Genomic DNA, 25,967 nt, shown 5'->3' with positions numbered 1-25,967 from the left:
CCAGTTAGAGGAGCGATGAGAGCTGAAGACTCAGTGAAGAAGATCATCATGGAGAAAATCACAATGGTCACTAAGAGTCAACAATGACTTGATGGCACATAATCATTACAGGTAGTCCTCAACTTACAACCATTCACTTAGTGACCATTTGAAGTTGCTACTGACTCATTGCCGTTTTTCACATGACTGTTGCAGCATTCCCCATGGTCACGTGATCAAAATTCAGACCCTTGGCATCTGGCATGTCACCAGATTCACTTAACAACCATGTAACTGACTTAATAACTGCAGTGATTCACTTAACAACTAGGGCAGTGTTGGTAAACCTTACGCGCAGGAGCACCAGAAACCGGAAGAGCTGAGCTCCCGATTTCCAGCATGCGCGCGGGTCACATGGTCTTCTGGGTTTTGGCACGCATGCGTGCGTGAAGACCAGCTGGCCAGCCCTGGAAACTAGGCGGCCAACAGGCAATGGCTGGCATGCCCGGAGGTACAGCTCTGTGTGCCACTTTTGGCACCTGTGCTATAGGCTCACCATCATGGAACAAGGGCAAGAAGGATTGTAAAATGGACAAAATTCACTTAACAACTGTCTTCCTTAGCAATGGAAATCTTGAATTCAATTATGGTCATTAAATCAAGGCCTACCAGTATGTGGCAACATTATATGTTAGTCTTTCAGGTGTCACAAGATGCTCTTATTACAGCAAAGTTGCTTTCCTTGTTCACGTTCTCTCCCATGCATATAAACAACCTTTATAGAAAGGGAATTGTAAAATAAATTTTAAAAAAAGCCAAAAAGGAAAGTGGTTGTTTGATTCAAAGCCAAAAATGGCCCAGCCTGTAAAAATAGAAGCTGATACAGCACAAAGGAACTATCTTGTGTGTATGTCTGCATTACATCTACAGACAGGTATGTGAACAGAGACAGAAAATTTATTTAGTGATTGTATTTTGTAAAAACCCATCTTCCTTTATTCCTCATTGCTTGTAGCATATAATTGTAAACATCTTTTGGGAGGGTTGGGGGTGGGTGGGAACTGCCATCGAGCCCTCTCCAAAAGTTCTTAACAACACTGTTACATGGAAAATTAAAAAGATTAAGAATCTCTCCAAAAGAGATTTTAAACATGTTTCTCCAGCATTCCCTTTCTGTACGAAAGAACCATTCTTCCCTTAATAGAAGAATATAGTTTAATCTCATGAGTCTGGCCTGGAGTGAATGTGGCTGCGTGTATATACATATACACACATATATATACACACACACATAGCAACCACAAATTTTGTCTTGTTTTACAAAAGAAGAGATGAAACTTTGTGTGTGTGTGTGTGTGTGTGTGTGTGTACTTATATAGATTTCATATTTAGAAGGGACACAAATGAGGTCTCGTGTTTTATCATTTCTGTACACATGGCACTGCGCTGGGCAGTGCTAGGAGGAAACAGATGCAGTCACTTGCCTTTTTAAAACTAAAAACAGAGAGAATAATATAACTGTAACAATTAAAACTAAGGACTCCTAGCTTTGCCATCAGATGTAAAGTCCCCTTCGGCCAAGTGTGGAAATAAAATGAGTGAGCAACCCGTTTGATTTAATTTGGCGTTCTATAGACAGAAGAGTCTTGATGTTTACTGATCTCAAAAAGAAGGATTTTCCATTCAGGGTGTCCAAGACTTTGAGGCTTCCTCGAGGGGGGCATGTAAAGTCATAGTGGTAGGAATGAGCCCAGAAAACCTGGATATCACATCCACTTTTGTAGCTGGCTTGCCTGTCCCTTAATCGTTAACCCCACAGTTAATGGATGAAATGAGAAAGGGTTTAAACTTGTGTGCAATCATCTGCTGAAGAAAAACTATTTGTGTGACCGAACTTAGGCACCAAGATCTGCCTAAAGAGCTCCTGGGTCACCATATCCAAGTCCCGTCCAAATGCCACACAGAACAGTGGTTTGCAGACGTTACGGTCTCTGGTTGAATTGCCCTTTGGATCGAGAGTTCACCTACAAGCCAAACCCTAAGATACAGGTGTAGAGAGAACGTGCGTGCACATGTATGTGTTAGTGTGTGCAATACATCTTCCAACGTGCTACAGAGCCCTTGTGTCTTCCAGGTATCTACGATGCCCAGTTCAACATCTTGGCTGCTGTCCTGTTCTGGGTAAGGGGAGGGACATGCCCACCCAGGAACTCTCCTTTGTGCACCCAGAACCATGGTTAGTCCCTGCAGGTGGAAAGTGCTCACCGCAGACCTTTCCCTTGTTCCAAACATCTGTCGTTGGATTATTTGTTTGCCTGGTTTGGGAGGACAGGGGGTCTGGGTTGAAAAACCAGGGTGGCCCTACCACCTCAGTGGCGGGATCTTGGAGAAGAGCACAGCGCCCTGCTGTGGATTTTACAAGGTGCCGTGCTGAGATTCATATTTAGAGAGGATGCTGCGGTAGCGGGTTAGTTCCTGGCGGATATTGGCCACTTCCTGGCGAAGGACTGCGTTCTCCTTCTCCAAAAAAGCTGCCCGAACGGTGATTTGATTCTCTTTCAGGCGTCGAGCATCTCTTGAGCGTTTTGCTGCCTCATTGTTCTTGTACCGCCTGTTCCAATATTTTTCATCCTGGTGCAACATGGGGGGAAAAGGGGGGGGGAGACAGAGGGAGGCAAAGAAGAAAAAAGTGACATGTCAAAGTATCACATAAGTACAATACAATACAATAGTAGAGTTGGAAGGGACCTTGGAGGTCTTCTAGTCCAACCCCCTGCCTAGGCAGGAAACCCTATACCGTTTCAGACAAATGGCTATCCAACATCTTCTTAAAGACTTACAGTGTTGGGGCATTCACAACTTCTGGAGGCAAGCTGTTCCACTGATTAATTGTTCTAACTGTCAGGAAATTTCTCCTCAGTTCTAAGTTGCTTCTCTCCTTGATTAGTTTCCACCCATTGCTTCTTGTTCTACCCTCACGTGCCTTGGAGAATAGCTTGACTCCCTCTTCTTTGTGGCAACCCCTGAGATATTGGAACACTGCTATCATGTCTCCCCTAGTCCTTCTTTCTCTTAAGCTAGACATACCCAGTTTCTGCAACCGTTCTATGTTTTAGCCTCCAGTCCCCTAATCATCTTTGTTGCTCTTCTCTGCACTTTTTCTAGAGTCTCCACATCTTTTTTACATCGTGGCGACCAGAACTGAATGCAGTATTCCAAGTGTGGCCTTACCAAGGCATTATAAAGTGGTATTAACACTTCACGTGATCTTGATTCTATCATGCAGCCTAGAACTGTGTTGGCTTTTTTTGGCAGCTGCTGCATACGGCTGGCTCATATTTAAATGGTTGTCCACTAGGACTCCAAGATCCCTTTCACAGTTACTACTGTTGAGCAAGGTACCACCTGTACTGTATCATCTATACTGATTGAGAGGCGAAAGCTCCCACTCTGGGCCACCGTACCATTCCCTCCTGTTTTTCATACAAATATTCACTCCTTTTGAATAAATAAGGGTTAGTTTGGTCTGGTGGTTAAGGCAGCTTCATGATCAAATCTATACAGATAACCCAAATTTCAACCACATTGGAAAAATAAAGTACAGTTTAGCTTTAGATAGTGTGTTATATGATGCCAGCTATTCAAAAAGTCCTTGGGGAAGTTATCTTGCTCTCTGCTTTTCCTGGTGTGGCTTTTGTGATTCGGTGTATTGTGGAGACTAGCTACGAGTCGACGACCTTGTCAAATTATGTTTATACGGCCATCATATTAAACCATCCTGTGGGTTTTTAGTTCTTTAGACATAATAGCTTACAAGAACGCAGGATTGATGTCATGTTAATCAGGGATGATACGACTAGCACAAGCAATTTACATAAGCAAAACCTCTAATACGTAAGTCAAAGTATCACAGAGTATTTGTGATAAGAACATTGTTAAATTCAAGGGAATTACAGTATTAACTGAAAGTAATTAAAACAAATCTCCATTTGTTAGTGCCCTGCGCGTGCGTTACTCAATGTAAATTGTTCTACGTGCATGCACAGAACAATTTACAGTGAACTGTGCACGCACAGCCACTATAATACAAAATGGCAGCGGCTAAGCAGCTAAGCGGCAGCGAGGGAACCAGTTCAGGAGTATGGCAGTCCTGGGTCGCTGCCGGTTCTGCGACCCAGGCCGAACTGGCAGCAACCCACTTCTGAAGTGTACCCTTCGGCTGACCTTAATACAATACAATACAATACAATACAATACAATAGTAGAGTTGGAAGGGACCTTGGAGGTCTTCTAGTCCAACCCCCTGCCTAGGCAGGAAACCCTATACCGTTCCAGACAGATGGCTATCCAACATCTTCTTAAAGACTTCCAGTGTTGGGGCATTCACAACTTCTGGAGGCAAGCTGTCCCACTGATTAATTGTTCTAACTGTCAGGAAATTTCTCCTCAGTTCTAAGTTGCTTCTCTCCTTGATTAGTTTCCACCCATTGCTTCTTGTTCTACCCTCAGGTGCTTTGGAGAATAGTTTGACTCCCTCTTCTTTGTGGCAACCACTGAGATATTGGAACACTGCTATCATGTCTCCCCAAGTCCTTCTTTCTCTTAAGCTAAACATACCCAGTTCACCTTCCTAAAGATGATCCCCGTCCTGCCAAAAACAGTGGGATCTTGGTTTAGACTAGTGTTTTTCAAACTGGCTGAGGAATTCTGGGAGTTGAAGTCTACACATTTTAAAGCTTCCAAGTTTGAAAATGGCTGCTTTACTTCATGCATCACATCTTCCTAACTTGATGGGCATGCAACTACCCTGGCTGAAAAGAATGAGAGAGAGCCGGAGTCCAAGACACCAGGAGGGTTTCAGCTGAGGAAGAATCTCCATTCAATGACCTTTCAGTGGCGCCAGACAAAAAAGTAATCCATTCATGCAAATGAGTGGCAGATTTTGCCAAGGAGTGTGAAGCGGCCCTGATGGGGAGTTTAGTTACTCCAATATCTGCTGGAAACTCTGCAAAGCTTCCTACTTTATCTTCCTGGCAACTCTTTCAAAGAGTAGAAGAAAAGTTTAGCAACCATTTGAAAAGCAAAAATGAAACATTATAGGCAGGTAGTCCAGAATACTAGAAAAAATGCTAGGAAACAGAACTAAAAGAAGGTGCTGTGTAGATGAAGGATGCTAGAAATAATAAATAAGAAATTTTTTAGATAGAGAATTTAAAAAAAAAGACGATACAGGTAGTTCTCAACTTACGACCACAATTGAGCCCAAAAATTTACATCGTTAAGTGAGAAATTTGTTATGTGAGTTTTGCTCCACTTTAAGACTTTGCTTGCCACATTTCTTAAGTGAATCACTGCAGATGTTAAATCACAGTTATTAAGTGAATCTGGTTTCCCCATTGACTTTGCTTGTCAGAAGATCGCAAAAGGGGATCCTGGGACACTGCAACGGTCATAAAAATGAATCAAGCATCCGAATATAAATCACATGACCATGGGAATGTTGCAACGGTCATATGTATGAAAAATGGTTATGTCAGTTTTTCCAGTACCGTTGTAACTTTCAACAGTCATTAAGTGAACTGTTGTAGGTTGAGGACTACCTGTACAGTAAATGAAGCAGCTGAGCAAAAATGGTAAAATGATAACAAGTAACATAAAAAAACCACACCTACTCAACTTCTATTTTGACTCTCTTCTCTAATTTGAGAAGCTGAAATGAAGGAACAGGATTGAGATATAGCAAGAAATTACAGATACTCAATTTACAACCATAATTGAGCCCAGTTGCCATTACAAGTCATGCTGACCGTTAAGCAGGCAACCCCAGGACCATGTACAATTTTACAACCTTTTTGTTGGGGTCATTAAACAAACGCTGCTGCCACTAAGCAACGGCCACAGTCACTAAGTGAATGCTGCAGTTGTTAAGCAAATGCCACAGTCGTTAAGTGAACTCATTGTTTCCAATGGGTTCTGTTTGCTAGCAAAAACAATAAATTGTCATGATATGGGCCAGTTTGCAAGTGTGACATGACTGTGGAAGGGTGTGTGGCTGTTGGAATTTTGAAAGCAGGTTCTAAGTATCCTTTGAGGGGGTCCATTGTAACTTTGAAGAATTGCCAACCCACTGGTTGTAAGTTGAGGACTACCTGTAGCCTGCAGTATTTGACTCCAAAGCAGAAAACGTGTTTCAGAGCAGGTGTTACTTGCTCTAACTGTGGGCAGCCCCTTGATTCTTTTACCTGGACTCCTTGTTGCTATCTTCCTAACTCAAACAAATCTCCCAGCCCAGGAAAAGTTTTGAATACACCTGTATTGGATCCAACAGCTTCTTTTCCACTCTGGTTAAACCTTTGAGGAACCCTGGAGAACTGATCTAGTGACTGAAGATGCACAAACATTATATCTGTCTTTAAAAAAGAAGGAAAGGTGGATTTAAGAAGTCACAAACCTGTCATTGATACCTGGGAAAATTCTAGGGACCATAAAGCAACCGATCTATAAACATCCTGAAAACAATGCAATAATTACCTGAAGTCAAGATGGCTACTTCAAGAACAAGCTTTTCTAAATTTATTTTACTTATTTCATTCTAGCTTCCTTGTTAAGGTTAGGGGAATGCCAAGGAGGATTATTTTCACATTACACAACTAATAGTTTCACTACATCCTACACAGATCAGATTCCCCAGTCAAATTTTCAGCCAGTTGTTCAAGGGTTCATTGCACTTGAAGGGAAAAAAAACACCCAGGGAAACCAAACCAACTGGTTTGGAAAAGATCAATGAATGTGATTCTGGGAGAAGAAACCAGGTTCTATAAAGAACGGAAGAACAGGGCACAGTGGGAATAGGACAGCTCTGTACCAATACTTTCAAGGATGTCATGCATGACCAGAATGGCAGAACATGTAATGCTGGATTTACATTACAAGAAGGCTTTGTAGATTAGATACGAACATCTAAGAGCACTTTGGCAGTAGAATAGGACACCTGGAGATGGTGTGTTTTCCTTCACAGTTGCATCCAAGCAGAAGCTGAAAATCCCTCCACCGAGGAAGCCTTAACCTGGTTTCCTGCATTGAGCAGGGAATTGGGAATTGGACTCGATGGCACTAAATATCCAATATCCAATCTTTCTTCAACACAGCCTGCAGATGTGCAAGATTCAACTCAGAATCTTGCACATCTGTTAGCAAGGGACATGAAGCTGCCCCAGGTCTTCTGACCCAGGTCTTCTGAACAAGGGTGGGATATAAATCAATAAAGAAACAAATGCTAACAAAAGGCATTCTTAGAGTCAAAGGATATATGTACATCATTGGTAGGGACCCCAACTTGGGAAAAGCAACCAAATGAATAACAAGTGAACTCCTTCAAGACAGCCCAAACTTTTCTGGCACCAGTTTCGTGGAAGACAATTTTTCCACTGGTTTTTTTTTTTTTGGGGGGGGGGGGGGGGGAGAAGGATGATTCACATACAACCCAGATCCTGTGCATGCGCAGATACAGCTTCATTTGCTTGCCCAACTAACAGGCCACCCACCTGTCCAGTCAGTGACCTGGAGGTTGGAGACCCCGCTTCAAGGTGTCTGACCACTTGTAAGAATTCTCATTCCTCCTGTATTATTCTCTCTCTCTTCCCCCCCCCCCATTATTAATCCATTACAATGGAGGGAAAGAACTAGGAAGATGGGAGTTAAAATCCTCACACTTACCATAAAGCTTCCCTGAGATTCATTCTTATTTTTAGCCTCATGTTGTGAAGAGAAAAAAAGAGGGGGAAGCATTCCGTTTTTATCTCCCTGTGTTTAGGGCCATGGACTTTTTGAAAATACTTAGACCTAACCTGACCAGCAGAGCACTTCTCTGCTCTCCGTTAAACCATGTACTTTCTTTTTAGCCTGAAAAAGGTCATACAGGTAGTCTTTGACTTAACGCCCACAACTGGAACCAAAATTTCAGTCACTAAGCGATGCAGTTGTTAAGTAAGTCATTAAGTAGTCAGATCCGTTTTTACTAGAATTGGGTATGTCTAGTTTAATGAAAAGAAGGGTTGACATGATAGCAGTGCTCTAAGGGGCTGCCACAAAGAAGAGGGGGTCAACCTATTCTCCAAAGCACCTGAAGGCAGGAGAGGAAGCAATGGGTGGAAACTAAGCAAGGAGAGAAGCAACCTAGAACTAGGAGAAAGTTCCTGCTGGTCAGAACAATTAATCAGTGGAACAACTTGCCTCAAGAAGTTAGAAATGCTCCAACAGTGGAAATTTTAAAGAAGAGATTAGACAACCATTTATCTGACATGGTATAAGGTTTCCTGCCTGAGCAGGGGGTTGGACTAGAAGACCTCAAAAATCCCTTCCAACTCTGTTATTCTATTCCTATTCTATTTCTATTCTATTCTACTCTCCTCTAATTTTCTAAAGTGAATCACATGGTCACTGAATGAATCACATGGATGTTAAACAAATCCAGCTTCCCCAACTGACATTGTGTGTCAGAAGCTAACTAGGAAGACTGCAAATCATGATCATGTGACTGGAAGAGTGATGTGACGGTCATAACTTTAAGGACCAGTCGTACGTCATTTTTTCCCTAAGGCCATCATAACTTCAAGCTGTTGTTAAATGAACCACAAGAGGACTACACATACGTGTCGGGCTTGCGCTACATCTAAATTCCTCCTCCTAAATCATTTTCAACCAACTGCACAACCCAAGAATTTATTATACATGCAATGAACACATAAAACTGTTTATGGTCTTGTTTTTATTGCTTGGTTTGTGAGTAACTTTGTTCTCTCTTTATCTGAATACTATACTCCCTTCCTTAAAGAAACATCCAAGCTATTTCAACCACATGGAGGAGGATGGGGAAATGAAAGCCAAAGGCCTCTGAACCCCAAAGCAGCAGCCTATCCTTGTTCCCACCTCACCTTCTGATCATCAGGAACTTGTATTTTCCGGGCCTTTTTCATGATCGGCTGGGGCTTAAGCTCCTCTTCTGAAAACCGATGCTTGCGAGGATCAAAGGTCTCGTGGCCTGGAATGCTGGACAATGCCAAATCAGCAGGGTCAGGGTCAAAGTTCATGAGGACCTCCACAGCCTCAGGGTCTACCGGGCTGGGCGTGCTTCGGGATACTGGCGTGATGGGACCTGAGGCAGGTAAGGAAGAAGGCGGGTGAATTTTGCACAAAGCACCATCAAAGGTTACCTGCTGGTCCCTTTTCCTTCCTGGTGAACACATATCCAGCCACCCCTTTTGCTTCTCGGTGCACTTCAACTCCTCAAGAAAGGGATTAACAAATATTGTGGAGAGCAACTCAGTACATTTAAGTGCTGCTGGGCCAACTGTGCAGACCACAAGAATTAAAGGAATGCAGAGGAGCCAGGGATTTTCTGGAACCCTCCATGTTTGACAGGACATAAGAAGCGGTCAGAGAAAGGGCAAAGGGGCAAACTTGTTCCGGCAACCCCAAATCAAGGGATGGTTGATTTAAAAGAGTGTTTTTCCACCTCAACAACTTTAAGAGACATGGACTGCAACTCCCAGAACTCCCCGGCTCCCCAGTTGGTCCACACCTCTTAAAACTGTTGATGTGGAGAAACATCGCTTTAAAAGCTTATTAGGTTACCCTGCCTGCAGAAATCAGGGGATGTGACAGAGAAGGAGAAGGTCATTTTGTGGCTAACAGATGGCTTGGAGTTGTGCAATGTTGCAATGCCCCTGTGCAATGGATGATGAGAGCACTTGCCAGAAAAACAGGGATTCAATATATCTTGACAATCCTCCCAACCTTTAACGCTCCCCCCGAAATCCTCAACTTGGAACACCATTCCCCCCCCCACCCCCCCTTCCTAAATCCAAATTTCCTGGTCCTTCCCTCCCCTCTTCCTCGAGATTTAGGACCTAGAAAGTGAATTCAAAATGCAGGTCACAAAGTAATATAACCTTCATAAATTATAATGTGCAGTTTTAAATGCTCACCAACAACAACCTGCAACTCAATCAGCTGCTAAGACTCATCCTGGATCCAAAAGTCCCTTTTGCACTTAACCTCCATTTCCTGTTCTAGCCAACATTTTCCCTATCAGCATTCAAGCTCTTTCTTGTTAGCAAACCATCTCCCTCTCCTCCTCCTCTGTAAACAAATCAATGCTGTCTCCCCCCCCCCCCCGCTACTGTAATAGAGCCGAGGAACTCAGGTGTTCCTGCCTATTGGAGAACTCAGGTACCCTGGTTCCCCCCCTCCCCCAGACATCTGCCAGTCATCCCTTCTAATCTCCTCCCCCTAGGAGACCCTAAATGACCGCCCTCCTGGAGTGCTCCACCCGCCTCCCTTTGGAGGAGAGCCCCACGGCTATTCCGCCCCGCTTTGCAAGCCCCTACTGCTGGCCCCCTCGTGGGAACCTGCCCGCTGGGAGAGCCACACAGGCACCCCTGGAGAGGCCCTGCCTGCCTCACACCGCAGCCCCACGTGCCCGCTTGCCCCGCCCTGCACCGAGGAAGGGGCAGGCTGCCAGCTGGCAGGAGCGATGAACGCAGAGCCCAGCCGAGCGACATGTGTTCGCAGAGGCAGGGTGAGAAACGTGAGCGAAAGCTGGAGGCTCCGTGCACAGACACGAGACTGGGCCTTTCTGAGCGGGCGTGGTTGACACAGGGCTCTGGCACACCAGTAACACGGGATTCCCCGCAGCCTCCTGGCACGCTAGGGCTGGGTCTCTACTCCAGGACACGTGCACACACATTCAAACATGCTCCTTAAGGGGGGTGGGGGGAGAGAGAGAGAGACCCACAGCTGATGTTCAAGAAAGGGGAAAGCTTCATCCCGGTGAGTTCTCCTTCTTGTAAGTGGGGCAAAGGCTTTACATCTAGGATCTCCAGGTTATTGGGCAGCGTTCATGCAAAGGGGAGGCTTTTCTGTTTTTAAATGGAGGCTTGTTGGTATCCAGAAATGCTAACATAGCTGATGAAGCAACAAGGGGTGGGGAGAAGGATAGGGGGTACAGGGCAAATATCAGGATTCCATGCTTCCCGGAAGGCAAGAGAGTTTTTAGACAGAATAGAATATTTGTCGTTGAATTGTGGGGTCCTTGTTGTTCTCCGGGCTTGGTGATTTTTTTGCAGATGTTTCATTGTCAAACTAGGTGACATCATTAGTACATTGATGAGGCTACCTAGTTTGGTAATGAAACATCTGGATGAAAACCACCAAACTCAGAGAGCACGAAGGATCCTACAGAGGTTTTAGAGTTGACTTAAATGTGAGAACATCTAGAGGGGGGAGGCAATTTGTATTTAATGTTTTGGATCCCCCCACACACACACACCAGGTATAAGAGCTCCAGTTACTTTCTTTAGATTTAAACAAAAGAGAAAAATATTTGCAGTGGTCTTAGATTCACTGACTAATACATCTGGATGAATAAAACAATTTCACACAATGTGCTCAAACAATTAAAACTTTATGGCACAATGTGATGGCCTGGGGCATACAACAGGGTAAGATCATGGCTGGGTTGTCTTTCCATGCTGGGTCACCAAACTCCATGGAGGTTTAGTGTGTTGTGAGAATCCAGCCTATGTCTTACAAGCCTATGTCCGAGTGGAACATTCAGAAATGCGGGGTGTTCCAATTAACATTGAGCTAATCAAGTTAGAGAAAGCGAAGAATTATTATTGAGAAGAAACTTTACGGGAGGTAGGGGGAGGTAGGGAGGGCTGATGTAGCATCAAGTCTTAAAGTTTGAGGGGGACTCTATACACTTACCAAATATAGGAATTAGAAATTCACTTGAAAGCCTGCATTATCTTGAACATCAGTTTAAGTGCATCACTTTTGCACCCTACTGATGATACTGATGCGATCAAAACATTACTGATGTGCAAATCAACAGGAGCATCACTGGTCTAAGAATGACTCTAGAGCCTTGATGGAGAACCTATGGCACGTGTGCCCGAAGTGGCACCGGGAACCATGTTGTCTGGCACGCATGGCATTTGCCCATTCCACTTCCAGGTTTCTGGCACGCATGCACACACAACGATCACGTGGCCTTTGTGCGTATGGCAGTGCTGGAAACTGGAAGAGCTGGTCTTCCGTTTTCCAGTATGAGCATGCGCGCCGGCCAGCTGATTGTAACACATGCATGTGCACCAGAATTCTCGTCAGCTATTCTGGGAATTGAAGGAATTATGGGAAATGAAGTCCACACAGCTTAAAGTTCTTGAGGTTAAAAAACACTGCTCTAGAGCACAATTCTGGTGTTGCATATCCTCCAAGGAGCCCCAAACACAATGGATGGAATCGATTGATCCCCACTAACTTGCACTCTTGATATTTTTCAGCATAACTGCAAGCACCAGTTTTCCATCCAAAGCTCTGTAAACTTCCTCCAACTTCCCAACAATCACACTTCTAAATGGAAGCCAAAAAGCAATATTCAGAATAGCTTTCTAAATATTATCCAACTCAAACTTCTTATTATTCTGTTTTTTTAAAAAATCCATACACTCCACCTGACTTGTTTATCAGAACAAGTCTCAGTCAGAAATGAAGTTAAAAACAATATTATTATTACCACTGAGGTGGGATTTGCACAATGCAGTGAATTTGGTTTACTGAATTAATCCATTTTCTAATGTTGCTGAACCATAAACTATTCAAACAGGCTGGACTTGTACAATGTGCTAATCCTTCCACCAACAAACCCTAAACAAGGTTAAAACTAACCAAACTTAGCATGTTGTACAAATCTAGACAAAGAAATTGAAGTTTAGAAGTGATTGTTTTCAGCATGGAAGTTAAACACAGTATCCACCTCAAACGTCTTAGACATCCCCAAAGACTATTAGACTGTTAAAGTAATTAAAAATAAAGTTGACTATATGCATTAATTTGCAATGTTTTTAGTGTTGGAAATTGTCTTAAATCTCCATCCCATTCCATGTACACTTTAATATATCAATTTTATTATAACATGGGATTTTCATCCATTGGATCAATTCTCAATAGGTGTAGCTCTAAGCTGTATGGACTTCATCTCCCAGAATTCCTTGCAATATCTATAATTAAAATTCAGTGGCTGGGAATTCTGGAAACTGAAGTCCACACATTGATGAAGACTGCTGTGAACTTTTGATCAAGTTAGGATAGGCTTATTTTCAGAACATTGCACCTTTAGTTGCCTTCAGGTTACTCCATAAAATCTGTTTTCTGGTCCTCTCCACAATTCTCCACAACCACAGAGAAGCTTCAAACTTCTCTGAAATTCTAAAACTTCCAACAGGTAGAGAAAAGAATTCTTATGCAAATCAGGATGTGATTAAAAATAACGTTCCTTCCTAAGTGCATGGTGTGGGGTAGCAGTACACAATTCCTTGTGCATTAGTCTGTAGTGGCATGTGACAACTAGGGTAGGAATGAGAGGTTGGACTTCTGAACAGCCAGGAGAAGCCTGTCACTGCCCCCACAACTAGGAGGTGGGACTGAAAACTGTTTGCAATTAGGAGGAGATGAAACTGATAGTTCTTGCCACAATTAGGGAGGAACACGAAACTGCCTTCCTTCCCCTCTCTGACCCACTGAGGGTGCTAAAATAAAAAATTTTATCACCTCCACACCACTGCTAAGTCTGCATAATACACCATATTTCAAAAGAATAGTCTTTCTGCAGTTATCTATGGAGATTCTCAACCATCCAGGTCATAGTTGTCTCAAAGGTGTTTTTTTCCCGTTTCAAAAGGCAACTGGGCTGTGTTTTCCTTGAGGAAGAAGGGGGGGGGGGGAGAGAAAATGTTTTGCTTCTCATCCAAGAAGCTTCATCAATTCTCATTAATCTATTTTTCCATCCCCTGCCATCAGAACTGATGAAGCTTCTTAGATGGGAAGCAAAACTTTTTCTTTCCCAAGGAAAAAACTGTCCAGTTGTCTTTTGGGGGGGGGGAAAAGCACCTTTGAGTCTTTTTGTTAATCCAAGAATAAATATATTTTTTGACAATTTTAGAGCTCTTTTTAACGTAAGAACTGGTCAAACAGGACAAACAAGAGTACATTTAGCACAAGGGTCAAAATAGGGGGTTAAAATTGAGATCTGGAGCAGAAGGAAGAAAAAATGCAATTTTCTCTGCTCAGTGCACTAAGTCCTTTTCTCTTCCTACAGATTTAGCCACAGGAAGAAAATAGCTTGGAAGGAATGATTCAGAAAAGAAAAATTGTCTAACAGTGGGGGGAAAACCCTATACACACTCCTCTCTTTTGCTGCTCTTTTATTGCAAATCAATCTATTTTTTTTATAAAGAATGCTTTGTTACATGCATCCACGTGTAACCTGGATGCAGGTCCTCAAGTCTGTGTGTCTTTAAATAAAATATAAATTACAGTAGGACTTTGCCCCTTACAACTTCAAAGGACAAGTTTAAATTACACTTTCTTGTTATCCCATAGAGCAGGGGTGGGGTACGATGGGGCCTTTATGACTTGGGGACTTCAACTCCCAGAATTCCTGAGCCAGCCCTGCTAGCTCAGGAATTCTGGGAGTTGAAGTCCACAAGTCATAAAGGGGCCATCGTTCCCCACCTCTGCCGTAGAGGCACTACAAAAGGAAAACAAAGCAAAGCATATAGCAACGCAACTCTAATTTGCACCCTGGCTTTATAATGGTGTTCTTTATAATACTATCAACAAATATTTGTGTGGCCATCTATAGTTTTAGGCCTACAACCAGTGTGTGCTGGATGTAACAGCTAAAATATTTGGAAGCTGAGGGGGGTGGGAACCAGACTGTAGGATCTTTGATGTTCTCGGAGCTTGGTGGTTTCTTGCAGACATTTCATTATCCAACTAGGTAACACCATCAGAGCATATGTTACCTGCTTGGGTAATGAAACATCTGCAAGACAACCGCCAACCTCAGGAAGTAACAAGGACCCCACAGTTCAACCCTGACTTACAAATACCCTCTTCTATAGCAAAAACAGACTTTGGGAAAGAGTTAAAAGGAGATTCTTACAAATCTCATCCCAAAGGCAGAACCACAAAAGCCAATAACTAGGTTTTCATCCCCCCCCCCCTATCTTCTTACCCAATATACAGCCAAATTTACCTGTCTTGCTGCAGTTTTGGTCATAATCACTGCCAACTAGACCTTCACCAGATGAAGAACAGACCGAAGATGATGATGCACAAGAAGCCGGTCGACTAAGATCCACCACTACCCCACTGGAAGGCGAGGCGGTGGGCTGGCTGCTTGGGGAATAGGACTGATGAGCTGGACTTGGGGGCAAACCATTTTCCAGCAAAAATTCGTCCAAGTCAACGTATTCAATCTCGTTGTAGGGCAAGGTGCGCTCCCACAGCAGGGACCCCAGATATGCACAGTGCCCAGGCCTTGAGACGCTCAGATCGTCTTCCATTTTACGTTCCTTGTCTTTGATCACACCTGCAATGGAATAGAATCAGCAGGGGAGGGCAAAAGGGAGAAACGCAGGTTAAAGAACAAGATGTGTGCGATGTGTATGATCTAAGAATAGGAATCTACTGAAATGCGATCAGAATCAAGACAGGCAATTAACTGGAAAGTCAGGATCTGGAAAATTAGACCTGAATTTGCTCACGCTGCAAGGAGAAGGCTGAAGGTAGCAAATCTTGAGATAAGATGCCTAAGGAAACTGAAAAACTTGTGCCAAAAAGTCATACATAAAAGTCTTTTAGAAACAAAGTGGACTTGGACAGGAAGAATAATTAATTAATAGATTAATAATTGTTTCCCCGATATACCACACATTGCATCTTAAATTTTGTACTATAAAGGGACAAGGACCATATCTGGCCAAAGCAGTTTATAATTAAAAAAAAGGAATGACCTAATGTGAAGAGGAAAGGGAAAACAATAAATGAATATAAATTACAGCTACGCATATTTAAGCCGTTTAATCAAAGGTGATATTTTTTTAAAGAAGAGATGGAGAACTATGGCCCTTTCATAACTTGTGGACTTCAACTCCCAGAATTCTTGAGCCAGCATGGAATTCTGGGAGTTGAAATCCACAAATCATAAAAGGACCATTGTTCCCCACCCGTTTTAAAGGAAAATATAATTCAAAAGGAATAAAAAATGCCTTTAACAATGATAAGTGCCTTTCCCAAACCAAAAGTTAACCCTTCTTCAAAAGCAGAAAACATTAAACCTCATCATCTTCCAACTCCAGAAAGTTCAAAATGTTTAGCTCCAATTGCATTTATAGTTTTCTAACCTTGTCTTCAGCAGTTGTGGGAGCATCACTGGAGGCTTTCAAAAAGAGAAGAGACTGGACTGCCAGCTGTCAGAAATGGTATAGTTCCCCTACTTGGGAGGGTGGGGGGTTCGACTAGATGATCTATAAGGTCCCTTCCAATTCTGTTAATCAATCAATCTATCTATCTATCTATCTATCTATCTATCTATCTATCTATCTCTATCTATCTATCTATCTATCTATCTATCTATCTATCTATCTATCTATCTATCCAATTCTGTTACTCACTATCTATCTATCTATCTATCTATCTATCTATCTATCTATCTATCTATCTATCTATCTATCTATCTATCATCTATCATCTATCTATCTATCTATCTATCATCTATCATCTATCTATCTATCATCTATCTATCTATCATCTATTTATCTCTACCTACCTACTTACCTACCTACTTACCTTGAATTTTTGGAAATGGCAATACAGGTAGTCCTTGACTTACGACCATTTACATATAACAATGCTGAAAAAGGTAGTCTTCACACTTATGACCGTCTCAGTGGTTACATGATCAAAATCCAGGCACTTGGCAACTGGCATGTATGTACAATAGTCACAGCATCCAGGAATCCTGTGATCACCATTTGCAACCTTCCCAAGGGGCTTTTGACATGCAAAGTCAGAGTGGGAGAAGCTGGATTCGCTTAACAACAGCAGCAAAAAAGGTCATTAAATCAGGCATGATTCACTTAACAACTGCCCGCTTGGCAATGGAAGTCCCAGTGCCATTTATGGTCCTAAAGTGAGGACTGGAGGCTTCAGATTATTTAACAGACAAAGTGAAGAGGAACTTCTTGTCTGGAAGGGATACAGAATGCAATATAAAAAATAAAAACTAACTATAATAACTAAGTAGGGCAAGGTGCGCTCCCACAGCAGGGACCTAATAACTAAGTTATTATAGTTTGCAGGTTAAGTAAATTACATTTCACACGGGTCTCTTTGAATCAAAAGGTTGGCTGCACCATCAACTTACTTACAGTGATTAAATTGTGCTGTGGAGAGACTTGTAAAATGTCAAGTAAAATAATCATTCCAAGCTGAAAATCACCATAAATGTACAAGTAGTCCTCGACTTAGAACAGTTTATTTAGTGACCGTTCAAAGTTATAACAGTTACAACATAAATTACAACAGAATTAGAATGTAAGTCATTGGAAAAACTGACATGAACATTATTCACATTTACAACCTTAGTAGCATCCCTATAATCTTATGATCAAAATTCAGATGCTTAGCAATTGGTTCGTATTACGACCATTGCTATGTCCTGTCATGTGATGACTTTTTGAAACCTTCTGACAAGCAAAATCAATGGGGAAGCCAGATTCACTTAACAACCACACTGTAGAGTAGAGTAGAGTAGAGTAGAGTAGAGTAGAGTAGAGTAAAATAGAATAGAACAGAACAGAACAGAATTCTCTTTGGCCAAGTTTGATTGGATACACAAGGAATTTGTCTTTGGTGCATATACTCTCATTGTACATAAAAGAAAAGATACATTCGTCACGAATCATAAGGGACAGCACTTAACGATAGTCATAGGGTAATTTAGGCTGTCCATCTGCCTGTTCCGTTCAAAGACCAGATTTAAAGGTTCCTGAACAGATGGCCTTCCAGCTTTGGCTTGAATGCCCACAAGAGGAACCCACCACCTCTCAGCTATGGGCTTAATTTTCCGTTGTTTTTTTAGTTTCTCCTGATATTGACTTGCATGCATGCAGGTAGTTTGTGGATAGATAGTCAAGAAAGTTTCTAGATCAACAATTCTGGCAATGATAGTCAAAGTATTTACCACCTACCATTTATGCTAGCTACACTGAAACCACCTACCCACTGCATTTTATAATTAAGGCTTTGTTGGAAACTATTCTAATTGTACAGTAATGCTTCTCAACCTTAAGATGCATCCTGGCTGAGGAATTCTGGGAGTTGAAGTCCATACTTCCTTAAAGTTGTTAATGGTGAGAAACGTTGCTTTTCAGAGACCGATAAAATCAGAGGCACACTATATAACCCCAATTCCAAGCTTTTAAAAGTTTTAAAGTGGTTATGCAAACTAGTAATCCCATGGGTTCCTGCAGGACGGGAAAGAGGCAAATGGAGGAGGGTGGGGGATAAGCAGACGAAGTCACCACACAAACACCATAACTTACACCCTTGCATCAGATGTCAGGATGCAAACACATGAAGGTTGCCAGCTGTGTGATGGTATCACCAGGTACATACTGGTATTCTGCCATCTCTGCTGTTTGCTGTAGATAACACTGTCCCACATTCTACCTCTGATCTCCTTGGTGGCTTCATGCAAACTCAAAATGAAGTTTCCCCCAGGTTAATCAGCAGCTGGTACCTTAAAAATTTGACCTGCTTTAAAAAAAAAAACGTGGAATGCGAAAATTTGTTTCAAGTTCAAAGCCACCTGCTTCTATCATGTTGTTTCAATCAGTTCTGTTCTGAATTTGGAAGGATTCCAAATGATCAGAAGAGCCTGCTTCACCCTTGAAGCAACTACTTTCGGATTAAAAATGTAAAAAGATATTCCGATCAGAAATATTCTGCACTCCTCTAGTAACAAATTAAGGATGCTAAATCTTCCCTCTATCTTTCTGCAATCGTGCCAATCTTGTCCAGGATTTGCATGATTGTTCTGAGTGGTGGTTTGGTTGTGGGGTTGTTGTTTTTTTTGCATTGCACTGCAGACTTGGACATGTATCTGACCGTGCTTTTATCATGTGTTTTTATTTGGCTTTTTAAATATCTGGCAGCCAGGAGGCTCCAGTCAGGGGACGGCGTCATATTAAAAGGGTTCTAATCTATGGCTGTGGTTAAAATGAAGGACAGAGAAAACAAGGACAACTGTAGATCACTGAGGCTGCAAAATGCAATTGCTCCTATCTGTAGCGTAAAACTGCTGAAATTTGCCTAGGACTTATCCTTCACTTTCTCCGCCCCAAGGCCTGCCTGTTGTTCAGCAGCAAAATACAAGCGCAGCTTTACCCCAGCTGACCCCTGCTGCACTCAGCCGTATCTGATCGGCTTCATCAGTGCTCCTGCTCCTTTGCTGCCCCTTGCCAACGTGCCAGCCTGAAGCTCAGAGGAGGCAGCCGGGAAGGTGGTTCTTTTCAGAGAAAGAGCAAGGAAAATAATTTCTCAGTGACTTTAATATAGACACACACCCCAGACCATTAATCTAGGGCAAAAGCAAAAATATGGCAAAAGGAATTTTTTTCTGTCCAGGTGAGCAGTCTAGCCTCTGAATCCACCGGCTTAGGTTCAGATAGGATTCAATCTACTCCTGCCTAGTGCCTAAATGGATCCATTTCCCACCTCCACCATCCACACACCCTGCCCTTTGTTTGCCCCAGTGTTTACAGCAGACTGCAGGGGCCATTATTCATGAGTGGGCTAAAACAGAGGATAGAGCCAGGAGGTGAGTGGGAGAGGATACAAACATTTCTCCAAACCTCCTTGAGTTGACATCTAATGTCTACCTACATGCGCGCGAGCACACACATATACACCCCCCCCCCGCCTGCACCTTTTCTCCACAGCACCTGAGCTGTTTGTGCTCCTGCCACAAATCACAAGGTCTCTGGAAGCTTAGGTGGTTGTCTGTTTTACAGGTGCCCAACCCACACGGTGAGGTTCAGACAGGCCTGGGAGTGGCACTCCATACCTGAACTCTTACGCTTCACCTGCACACGTGGAAGAGAAGTCCAGGACCAGCTGATGGGCTGTGGCGACATCAACCTGGCGCCCCGAAACTGGGCGTGTCACTCCCAACGCCCCATGACTAGATTAAACCCACATGCAATTCCCAATTGTAAAGAGATGCCCCATACAGATTGATCCCGGAATATTTTCTCTCCTCCCTCCTTCCTTCTCCTGCTCCTCTCTTCTTCCAATGCATAGATCCACCCACCCAACTACTTGAAACTGGCAATTATGAACTGCTGGATGAAATCTTGACCCAGTCATGGGACTCATCAGAATAATCCATGGGCAATCTTTTTAAAAGCCTCAGTTTTCCCCATCTGTAAAATGGGAATAATGAACTACCTCAACAAAGGTACTTCAAGGATAAAATGCCTACGGATGATACGTAACGGGAAAGAACAGGTTATAGAAAGAATACTGCTGATATTATTTAAAATATGGGGAATGATACAGTGGAAAATAATAATGAGAAACATGTTGTCTCCATTCCTCCTTTGCCTTTAGTCTTGGCTCTTAAGCCCAAACATTTTTCCTCTGTGACACTAAAATTACAATAATACAATAATACAATACAATAGTAGAGTTGGAAGGGACCTTGGAGGCCTTCTAGTCCAACCCCCTGCCTAGGCAGGAAACCCTATACCGTTTCAGGCAAATGGCTATCCAACATCTTCTTAAAGACTTCCAGTGTTGGGGCATTCACAACTTCTGGAGGCAAGCTGTTCCACTGATTAATTGTTCTAACTGTCAGGAAACCTTTACCTCCTAAACTATTCCCTTACCCCCAAAAAATTTCCCATAAATGCCTCCCCATGGCCAATTTAACATAATGCCTAAAGCTGGACTTCAGCACAGGAGACTTGTTTTCTAATTCTGCCCCATTAGCTACTGCAGGGGTAAAAACAGAATACAAAGTACTTCAAGGTTGAATTCACACAATATATTTAACCTGAATTATTGCTAGGCATGTATTACATATGTACAGTAAACAACCATCAGGTAATCCTAGCTTGGGGTCCACATAATACTCTCATCCACAAACCACACCAGCTTTGTGACTAATGGCTCAGGGTATTTGGAGATCAATTGCTAAAAGGAATATAATGAAACGGAGCAGGGAAATAGCCAATGCCCAATATTCAGGCTGTGGCACCAAGCAGTAAATATCACAAGATTTTATTATTATTATTTTGAACCCAGGCTCCACCAGCCTGCTGCAATCATAACCCAAACCAAACCAAAATAATCAAACCTCCAAACACAGAAGCCAGCACCAAGCAGCCTTCAGAGTGGTTGGAGTTATCAGAAGCAAACCGAGCGCCCAGACAGCCAGCAAACGTAGACAACACAAAAAAAAAACCACAAGAGCAGAATGCTCTTCAAAGCAACATAAAATAATGCAGGTGGCAGAAAGAAAAAAAACATCAACAACAACCCTTGAACGCTAATACGGATGGTCAAGGTTATCATCAGCTCCCGAAATCAAGGCAGAGGGTGGGGGGAGGCGCACGTGAAGGAATACGTCTCCCAATGCAGGCATCCCAATGCACTAGTTGGGGGAAGGGGGGGGGGCTTAAAACACGCAACAGTCTCCCCTCCTGTCTTAATGAGGATCATGCAGTTAGGAGAAAAGTAAATATTAAATAAGGACTAAAAGGGGAGGTAGGGAGCCCACAGAAGATTCTGCTCAGGTAGGCTAAAAGGGGCTCCAACTGGCACCCTTCAAACCTTGATCTGGCTTACCAGCTGCCCGTCCCCACATCATGGTCTCTATGCCGAGATACCCACCGTCTGTATCCTTCTGTCCACCTCTCATCCTGACGGCTAAACTAGAATACAAATGCCAGCTTGTGGAGAGAAGGAGCTTTCCCCCACACTTCTTTTCTCTCCCCTTTTCCTTGCGGGGGGGGGGGGGGAGGAGTTTGCTGACCCTGGGAAATGCCCTGATTGTCCCCACAATATCCCTGGCTGCTACCCCCCCCCCCCCGCCTCCCTTGCCCGCCTGTTATCTGATTGCTCGTGTGAAAAGTCTTAGAGATTGTTTCCTGGGGCGAAGCTCCACGCCGGCACGTTTCGTCCCCTCCTGCTGTGTCCCGTGGCTGAGCTGTGTGCAGCTTTAAGGGATTTACTGCTGCCAGCCAGCAGATGTAAGCGTATGTATGTGTGTGTGTGTATACACGCGCATGTACAGAAACACCCCTTGATGGATCACCCTGGAAAACCCTGACGAGTTGGCATTTCTCCAGCAACAAAACTCCAGGAATCTTGGGTCCCCAAATCTTCTTTCCGGGAGGGTCTTAAAGAGGATGATGCCCTCCCCTCTCTTCCCAGAAACCCAAGATCTCTGTGTTTATCCTCTCCTGGACCCCTCTCCTGCAAGGAGACTATGACAGCCACTTTCCCACCTGAAATCCTGATACCCTCCACCACCACAAGCCTTCCAAAAGCCCCTCTGCGATGCTGTTGCATTGTGAGGCATTAGAAGAACTGAATTAGAAAACACAACCCGAGGGTTCCAAAAATGCATTTAAAAAAGGAAGAAACTGCAACAGCAGACATGGCAAGTGTTTCTTAAAGATGTCATTGGGAATGTATAGGGATAAGTTTTAGGCTTGGAAATTCCTCTCTCCCCCCCTTACTCCCCCCCTCCATCCTTATCTTTGAAAATCCTGGCTCCCACCTACATCTTGGCCAAAGTCTTTCAGAAGCAAGCATCTTTCATATGGGTTAGACTACAACTTCCCCTCCCCACTCCCCCTCCAACCACTGCTGCAGTCCACTGTAGCAGAGGGGTGCCAGATTTGAGGAGGGCAACTCAGAAGTGCTATGTGTCTAACTCCACCTACTATATATACTATTTACAAAGGCTATGCTCTCCTGTGGAATTCTCAGATCTAAGCCCCTCCCAGCCAAAAGCTATGAGAGAACAACCCCCACCCCTTCCAAAGCTTCATTAAAATGATGATCCCATCAAAATTAAAACAGGGCTGCGTCTTCTATGCACGCAGAAAGCACAGGAGCTCCTATAAGCAATTTCTTGAAAAAGAATCTTCCTTGAACACAAACCTCATTCTTGCAGTTCACAGTACAGGAAACAGAACAAAAAGGGGAAGTAACAGTGGCAGGTTGAAACGAGGACACCGAATTAATGGCAACATTCCCTCTGCTCCTCCCCCCCCCTTTCCAAATCCAGATGGCAGAAAAGGTAGAAGTGAAAGCAAGCAGAAAACCACAGCAAGGAGGCCTGTTAGCATTGGTGTGTTCCTGTTACTTTAAAAGAAATTGGACAGGTTGGGATGGAAAAGACAATCCAATGTTGCAAAGAATCCCAAATGAGCAGGGAGATTGGGAAACAAATATAGTCAGGAGGAAAAATGAACAAGATGGAGTGACAGCTGGAATGATATTTATTATAGTGTGTTTTGTGTGTGTGTTACACACACACACACACAGAGCCCACAACAACCTGATTCCATTTATCTTTAATGTGAGATAAGACACCTAATTATTTTAAACTGCATCCATGTTATGAAATTTACATGTCTCAGGCAAGCTAGCGAGAAAACACTTGACCTATTAAAATGAAATACTTGGGAAAGGTCCAAGTGGTGGATGAAAAATGATGCTGGCCCAGAGGAGACCCTCACTTTAATTCCATGTTCCCACAGGCACACTGAACCACAAACCAGCCAAACGTAATGTATCTAACGTGTGGTGCAACCTGGCCAGTCATGTCAAGTTCATGCTTCAGTAAATGGGACAAGCCCATTAAAATGGGTTAAATAAACCATGATTTGGTTCATAACCAGAAAATATGCCTTGCAAACATGGCCAATCTCTTTCTCCCTCTAGGGTGGCTCATCTTCTTGGTTCCCAAACTGTAAAATGGAACTAGCAGCAATTCTATATATAGCTGATGGATTATGTGCCACCAAAGTTGTTTTTGATTCCTAGCAACTACATTATGGATGATAGTAGATGAGATGATAGATAGATAGAAGATAGATAGATGGATGGATGGATGGATGGATGGATGGATGGATGGATAGATAGATAGATATGAGATATAGATAGATACTGTAGACAGATACTGTAGATAGATACTGTAGATAGATACTATAGGTAGGTAGGTAGGTAGGTAGGTAGGTAGGTAGGTAGGTAGATAGATAGATAGATAGATAGATAGATAGATAGATAGATGTAGGTATAGACTGCAGAGAGTAGATAGATAATGGATTATAATATAGATTACATATAGATGATATATAGATAGAGATGAGATAGATAAAAATATAGATAGATAGATAGATAGATAGATAGATAGATAGATAGATAGCACTAGATACTGTAGATACTGTAGATAGATAGGTAGAGATAGATAGATAGATAGATAGATAGATAGATAGATAGATAGCTGATAGATAGATAGATAGATAGATAGATAGCTGATAGATAGATAGATAGATAGATAGATAGATAGATAGATAGGCTAGCTAGCCAGCTAGCTAGAATGCTGACTGATAGATAGATGACAGATAGATGATAGATGAAAATCTACACAGAGACACACAAAAATTGCTTTAGCAATTTCTAAACAAACAAATCAAAACCCTCCACTGTGAACTGTGAAACAGTTGGAAAGCAGCAAATGTTTTGCATGGCAAATGCTGGTTAGACTTGGCATGTTGCATGCGGTGGGGGTGGGGGGGTGAAATCACTCACATGAGCCTAGATCCTTGGTCCCCCGGCGTTCTGGACTCTTGACCGGTCCTTGCAGGAGGCTCTTAAGACTGACCATAGTGGAACTGGGGCCTCCGATGGCCGGAGGAGGAGGAGGAGGAGGAGGAGGAGGAGAAGACATGAGACTGGGTGCCGGACTGCCCTGGGCCATGGTGAAGGTTGCAGCGACGGCGGCGGGAGCAGCAGCTAACTCCAGGAGATGCCCACCGCCCACGGTGGGTTTTTCCTCTCTTTTCGTCGATCTCCAGCAAAGTGTCCCGACTTTAGAAATATAAAAAAACACCAGTAAAAGCATCAAGCTTCGAACTATCGAAAATCCACCGACGATGCTCAGGAAGGGAAGGTAATTTCAGTACCTGGATGACGACCCCTCCCCAAAAAGATTTCTTTCCCGCTTGCACCCCCCCCCTTTGTTCTTCTTCCACCACCAGCCCCGAAATAAACCTCCAGGGCGCAGGCGGACGGCCCCCGCTTTGCCCCGCTCCAAATTTAGCAAGCAGTCGGCAGCACCAAGAAGGATTTTCGCAGAAGATCTGCTAGGATCTTGCTGGAGATGAGAAGGCTGGGGTGGGAGAGATTTAATTATTTTTAAAGCAGGAAATGATAATTAAGGACGATTATAATTAAGGAAACGGAAGGAATTGATTGTCTAACTCGCATTTTTTTTTAAAAAGATGGATTTATTTATTTATTTTGGAGGAACATTAAGGACCTTTAGGAGGTTTTTTCCTCCAAAGCCCTAGCCTTTTCTCCCTCTCTGGGAGAAAAGACTGGGCAATATGATCCCTTCGCTAATAGATCCTGCTCCCTTGGATCAACTCGCCTTTTCCTCCAGCTAAATCCTAGAAGCACTGGAAAAAGCAGAGCACAGTCTCCAACGAGGGTTTAAGCCTCTTCTCGAGCAGGCAATGAAGGAATCCGAGATTTTCGCACCTGCTTCTCTGCCAGATCGCCGTTATAATAAAGGGGAGAAACCGAAAGTGGTCCCGATCCGTTCCGGAGTCCTATGCAGGCTATCCCCAGAAGGGAACCAATGCATTTGAGCTAGACGCGTGCAATAGACGGAGAGACGCAGATATAAAATTGCAACAACAAAAAAAAATCGCTCCAGTTACTTTCCTCCACAAGCACTTCGCAACTATTTCCGAATTCGCCCCTCCTTTTGCCACAAAGTAGGAGGGGCCGGGCAGCGAATGTGGGCGGGGCTTAGAGAGCCCTTCTCCACCAAC

General features: G+C 43.2%; 1 protein-coding gene across 1 annotated transcript; it reads right to left on the bottom strand.

Moving 5' to 3' along the window:
* Positions 1–948: 948 nt before the first annotated feature.
* On the bottom strand, positions 949–25,967 carry DBP (D-box binding PAR bZIP transcription factor). The gene is given in 7 exon segments (XM_081969666.1): positions 949–2,610; positions 8,913–9,133; positions 15,083–15,418; positions 24,721–24,970; positions 24,972–24,999; positions 25,672–25,723; positions 25,726–25,967. Coding segments are annotated over 7 exon segments (1,155 nt in total). The 5' UTR covers positions 25,778–25,967; the 3' UTR covers positions 949–2,394.

The sequence above is a fragment of the Natrix helvetica genome, assembly GCF_964273705.1.
Source record: "Natrix helvetica genome assembly, chromosome: Z".
NCBI lineage: Eukaryota > Metazoa > Chordata > Lepidosauria > Squamata > Natricidae > Natrix > Natrix helvetica.
This window is presented reverse-complemented; position numbering and strand designations above follow the sequence as displayed.